Raw genomic sequence first — 6,325 nt, 5'->3', positions numbered from 1 at the left:
GACATGTATCACGGTAACAAACAGACAACTGTAACGTTTTCATGTTTGCTACCATTTTTATGGATTATTCAACAAAAACAATATTTTTAATTTTTTGTCACTCATGTTTATTAGTATCTCTTAGCCGCATTTAATAAGGCAAATAGAATTAACGTATGAGTTGAAAGAGGCTGACGAATTCTGACAAAAACAACAAGCGTTTTTGTTTCATTCACATTATGAAGTCAGAGTCCTCGTCCTCACTGTCTTTATTTGAATCCAGGCATTCAGTTTGCGGGTTAAAGCTTCCTTTCTTAACATTCGTCTTTAGGCTCTGACTTGATGCGTTCTCTGGTGTTCCTGGCTTGTAGAAGGCAGTTACAAACAGGCAAAGGCGTTTAGCCATTGGTCCCCCATCAAAGTTGTTGGTCAGGTACACCGCTCTCTTCGCATATCCTATACCAATTTCTTTGGAATTGGCCCATACCATATGAATGAACGCTAAGACCCTTTTGTCACCTGTGGGTGTTGTGGCCGGGTTGTCGTAGTTAAAAGCGCAAGCACCGCCTTTGTTTTTATATTTGTACCTGTGCAAAGAGAAGTTAATGATAATGCAGTTTCTGACAATAAGTAGGAGTTATAGAATAGAGGGAAAGAAAGAATCTTAACAAAAGCTATAATTACAGAAAGAAGTGATATCCTCATTTGTATTATCTGAGACTCAACCATTTAACAATATTGCAAGTCAAAAAATCTAATAAGAACGACAGCAATGTTTTAATTGTGATATACTAGACTTTCATTAAATCGATGGTAGTATAAAAATAATAATAAAATCAGCAGGATTTAAGAAACAAAATTACGATAACCAATATATACACATTTAAGGCGCCATAAAAAATAACGAAATCAAAATAACGAAATCTCTATTATAAAAATCACTATTTCTATGGCATACGCGAACAATACTAGTAACTTCATGCTCATCCCGCCATTGTCCTTTTAAGCTCACATTCTTAACATGGCGTCTTCCATGAGTTCGGCATCACTTTTTTTCACATCACTTCTCTCAATGCAAGATATATAAAAGGTCCAAGTAGAGGCATCGGTAGGTTTTTTTAATTGCCCTACATCTTTCCAGGGTCGACTAGCAAGCTTCCAAGCAATTTTCTGGGCTTCATCATTCATACTCGCTGAAAGCGTCAGGGGATCTGCATCATGAATCGCCCTTTTGTCGTTGTGCACTTTTAATGCTTTCTGGCGTACTTCTTCCAGATTTGAAGGGGCTGAAAAAAGCCGATTTGCAAAGTGTAAAAGATCAGTCATGTCATTCACTCCGAGCCAAGTTTAGAACACTACTGATATTAACTTTTTATTTAAATTTTTAAAGAGTCAGGCTTGTCAAGTCACATAGCGTTTCGGGAAAATTTCGAAAATAAGCTAAATGTTTCAACGTTGGCAAAACCATAAATGTAGCCATTCCAATATTAGATATGTTAACCAGTGAGAAAGCCCCCACTAAAAACTAATAAATAATAATTATAAAGGTAAATTATAATTATCATGAAAATTATCCCAGAATCCTTTGAGGCAATTTTTTAAAAATTGTAGTTTTTTTGGTCTTATTGTATGTGGTGCTATGACACGTTTTTCGTCACGAAATACGTCATTATGATGTCACAATGAAATACCCCTAAATTTTGACCATATGCGATAAATTTGATTTTCTTTAATTAGCTTTAACTTCACGCCATTTTATCCGATTCTGATGGGGTTTTCACTATACATATTCTTTTTGTGCAGCAAAAATGTCTGTAACGCTTAGAACACTGCAGATTTCTAAATATTGTTACTAATAATGGGAGTCACTTATGACGTCATACTTCAAGAAACGTCACAAATACTTTACGTTAACATTAGTAAGAATTTAACAACAATTTTTCTCTAACTAAGATGTTCTAATGTTTTACTTCATTTGGAACATAAACTACTCCTCTGTGAGCCAAAATTAAAATTGAATTTAAGAGGGTGAGTTGCGGGAGGAAAAGCCCTTGCAACCGACCATCGTGTTAAGGTTTTAGACACCCTCGTCCCCTGAGCTCTTTTCCCTGTGGACGAGGTTGGGTCTTAGAACGGGTAAATATTTTGGTAACTGAGTTACCTGTTTATGTCCAACAATTTGATATGTAATTGGTGGTTCAGTTAAAGGCTAACGACGAAATAAGAGTCAAACGTAGCCCCTTTCTCCTACCCTGATACCTGAAGCAGTGAATGGGCCAATTTTCATCTCCTTAGCTGTCTCCTTACTGGCGTTCACTGAAAAAAAGAGCCATATTAGTCGAGTTAACAATCTAAAGGTAGAAGAAGCTTCAAATTTTAGGATGATTTTATCACAACCACTACTTACCATCAGGTGCAAGATATGCATGTAGAGATATCAGCAATAATATGACCTTCTTGACGGACCTGTTGTCACAAAAACAACATTTTTGATCCTAAGAATACTTTTGCATTAACCCTTAGTAGTTTATTGCTGTTTGGTATCTGTTTTTGGTAATTCTCTCTTTTATACACGAATTAGTGTATTTTCCTGATGCTGATGCTGAGAATACCTTTGCATTAACCCTTTCAAGTAGCCTGAATTTCATCCGATTGCTTGGAGTCGTTTTCTCCTCTCAGCAACGTCTTAATCGACCAGCCGTTAATGCCGTCCAGTAACGTCACTACTACCCGAAAACCGGGTAGTGATTCTGATTGGTTCATTGTCTAAACATTCGCATAATTATGCATAATTATGAGAAATTTTAGCAGGATTGTCGCTTGCTATTCAGCGGATCGCACCGGTGGCATTCTTTCGAGGAATTCAAACATTTCGATAATCTTTATCGTAAACAGCAATTGCTAAATTGAAAAAATCGAAACTGAATTGCTAAATTGAACTGCGAATGAAGAATCATTGCGGAGAGTCGGTAGGTTTTTCATTTAGAGCCGCTTTATGGTGTCCGCAGTGATTTTTTTTTTTTTGCGAAGTTTTTGAAACCAATGTCATAATGTCATTCGACCTTCTTGCTGTTTTCACCGTCAATTGTAATCCTTCTGTTAGCTTTCCTTTCTTGTTTCTTTGTTTTCTTTTTTTCTTCGTTAAGGACCAAATAACTTCTTTTTAATTAAAGGAAATTGTTGTCTTTTTGAACTATAAAATGTTCCGTGTGTATATTTATTTCATGACGTGATTCCGACCGAGTTTGAATTACAACCGGTTCAGAGTACTGCATGCAGTTGATAGTTTGGACGTTAAACGTGAATTACGATCGAAAAGAGTAAAGCAATTCTGTCAGCTGTTCTGTATTATGTAGACATTTCCGAGCGATATTTCTTGGTTTACCACTTGAAAATCGTGTTTCACTTTTTGCGTGAATTAAAGTAAAGGGGTAGTGACGTCACTGGGCGGCATCAACGGCCGGTCGATTCAGACGTTACTGAGGGAGTAATAACGAGGTCGAAGTAACAGGATGAAATTTAGGCTCATCTTTTAGGTAGTTTGTTACTGTTTTGTATCTTTATTTGGGAAATCTCTCTTTTATACGCGAATTAGTGTATTTTCCTGCAATAATTCGTATTTGCAAGCGTCTGAACTCTAATGTATTGTAAAACTGTGAAAGGTTTGAACCCAGGAGTCATTTCAAAAGGCTGAGTTTGATCGTCTGGATGAACGTAGTCCTGAATAGGACTGTTGTTGTTGACAGAGACTGACTTTTCGACAACCTGTGCGGTAGTCATCTTCAGAGTCAAAGTGAGCTGTATCACGTCAGTTGATGGTATTATACTCTGGTTATTGTTCTGATTGGTCAATTATGTCGCGATGTTATTGGTTGTCTGTCGGTTAAGCCGTGATGTTATTGGCTATGAAGACTCGTAATCAGTGATTGGTGCGGCTTAACTGACAGACGACCAATAACATCGCGACATAATTGACCAATCAGATCAATAACCAGAGTATAATACCATCTATTGACGTGATACAACTCACTTTGACTCTGAAGATGACTACTGCAGAGGTTGTCGAAACGTCAGTCACTGTCAACAACAACAGTCCTATTCAGGACTACGTTCACCCGGACGATCAAACTCAACCTTTTGAAATGTATTGTAAATCCTCTATTTTTAGCCCCTGTCTCTAATTTCACCCCGTGCTTGAAATGAATAAGCCCCCAGAGGCATAGTGGACAGTTAAGGATACTGTAAATAAAGAAATGTCAGTAACAATTTGCTTGAACCTGACTGGTTATTAAACGCCTATTTGTATCTCTTAATTTGTCCTGAAACTGTCTAGTTTGACGGATTCGATTACAAGTTGCTGCAATTGAGAGAAAAGTAAAGAAAATTGATTTAAAAGAGATTTGAACAAACCGCAATTAAGGAAACTAAAATCATCATGCGTGGTCGCAAAAGACAAATTGTTCACCGAAGTTTTGAATAATATTTCATCAGGGCTAGTCAGGTATTTCGCTTTGGTGCCTGCTGTTGTAGTCAAGTTTTATTTCAATGTTTTACACTATAATTATTCCACTACGATTTTGTTTTATTCCCGTGTTCTCAAGACAATGAAAACGAAAAAAAAAAAAGACCAAAGCACAACATAAAGACCGTTTATGACCTTCAAAAACTGAATGATATTTTTTGTGTGTGTGCGTTTGTCATGGGTTAAATTTTTATAAGTACTTCACAGCACTAAATAGTAAGGCGAGAAGAAAAAACGAGATTGGGCAGGATTTCGTGGGGAGGTACAGTGTACGCTTTTGGCATTTTTCCGTTTGTTTTTAGTCGACTGAAATAAACGTGACCATGAAAAACAAGACAAATCTAGTACCTAACATAAACAGCTTTTACGTGTTTCTAACGAATCCGATTCTTTTAATTGTTTCTGCCTTGTGTCCTTAAATATTTGTCAGTTACTGAATAAACCTACCAACAACAACAACAAAAAAATGTCAAATAGATGAATTCTGAGTAGCGTTTCTTACATTCTGTAACTGCTGTATTTACAAATCCTGTTGGTTGATAGATATTTTGTCTCGTGATCCCTGATGCTGAAAGGAAAAAGGAAATTTAAAACGTCAACCAATCGCGGTAAAAGTGATAATGGGTGCAATGTCAACGCACGACCTGGGAAACTTTGAGCTAAAGGACTTCTTACCTGAGTTCCGACTGTCAAGGCGAAGTGACAAAATGGACATATGAGATCCGTAATAAATAAGAGTCTAACAGGTTGCGCCTGAAAAGTATACCATATCAACCATGAATCACGATCAGTGACCTGTTACATTCCATTTCTTGTTTTAACAAAGCACCATGGAAGTATAATCAAGTTGATGTAAAACACACATGATGACCGGTTTGAAAAAGCATGTTGGGTTTATTCATCACCTAAACACGGCGCCAATGTTAGTTTTAAGGCAAAATAAATAAGCCTGTAATTGTTTTATTGTTGCTAGATTGTAAATATATTTATAAAACTTTCATAAAATAATAAAACATAGGAAAGGGACTGTCACGGTTGTCTTGTCTCTCTAGGAACCATTTTAAAATTTATGTTTTTCATGTGCGAAGAAAATAATTTCGCTGGAATGAAACTTTACATTAGCGAAATTTCGCTGGCAATTGAAGCGAACACAGACAGATTATCTTGTCTGTCTGGGAACCTGCTAAGTTTCTCAGGTACAAGGAAAATAATGTGATTTCTCAGCACCAAACGAAATACAATAAAAGGACAATATGTGTCGTCACGGTCTTTTTCTCCCTGGTTGGTACCAGTTCCATAACTCAGCATGTTTACCATAGCCATGGCGTTAAGGTGCTTTCATGGCAAGATAAATTAAAAATTACAGTTACACCTTACAACCAGGGACGGTCACAATTGTCTTGCCTCTCTGCGAATTTGTTGTCCACTTGCAAAAAAAATGAGATTTCTAGAAATATTACTAGTTACTATAAGTACTTTCTATATAGTGTACGTGGTCATTACCGTCTTTTCCTCTCTTGTTGCTGTCATTTCTTTAGCTCAGCATGTCTACCTAATGTTACCGGTTCAGTCTCTTGTTCTTTTCATTTGTTTGCTGTTAAATTAAAATGACTTTCCCCTATACATAGTTTTATTAATTCTTCGCTACCCTCACATCTCGTGAATCAAACTTTACGAGATCGAGTAATAGAGAATTGATTAATTGATATGGATTACCTAAATCTCAAATTTTCGAGGAACAACTGACATAATCAGTTTCTAACAAATAGTGAGAGGCAAACAAACATACAGTCGACTCTCTCTCTCAACGGATTCCTTTATAAG

At 36.6% G+C, this 6,325-nt stretch overlaps 1 protein-coding gene across 1 annotated transcript; it reads right to left on the bottom strand.

Moving 5' to 3' along the window:
• Positions 1 to 207: 207 nt before the first annotated feature.
• On the bottom strand, positions 208 to 5,190 carry LOC140926842 (uncharacterized). Its single transcript, XM_073376521.1, has 6 exons — positions 5,177 to 5,190; positions 5,004 to 5,069; positions 2,387 to 2,445; positions 2,239 to 2,295; positions 992 to 1,265; positions 208 to 566 (listed from the first exon to the last, which is right to left on the bottom strand). Coding segments are annotated over exons 2-6 (747 nt in total). The 5' UTR covers positions 5,006 to 5,069; positions 5,177 to 5,190; the 3' UTR covers positions 208 to 211.
• Between the last annotated feature and the right edge of the window lie 1,135 nt (positions 5,191 to 6,325).

Source organism: Porites lutea, chromosome 2 (genome assembly GCF_958299795.1).
Source record: "Porites lutea chromosome 2, jaPorLute2.1, whole genome shotgun sequence".
Taxonomy (NCBI): Eukaryota; Metazoa; Cnidaria; class Anthozoa; order Scleractinia; family Poritidae; genus Porites; species Porites lutea.
The sequence above is the reverse complement of the archived record's forward strand: the minus strand, read 5'-3'. Positions and strand labels throughout refer to the sequence as shown.

What these genes read in the sequence shown, in the direction of transcription:
- LOC140926842 (XM_073376521.1), bottom strand. An exon ending in TGCATATCTTGCACCTGATG is followed by an intron (nt 2,296 to 2,386) that starts GTAAGTAGTGGT and finishes TCTTTTTTTCAG; the next exon opens with TGAACGCCAGTAAGGAGACA. An exon ending in TGGCCCATTCACTGCTTCAG is followed by an intron (nt 1,266 to 2,238) that starts GTATCAGGGTAG and finishes GGCTTTTTTCAG; the next exon opens with CCCCTTCAAATCTGGAAGAA.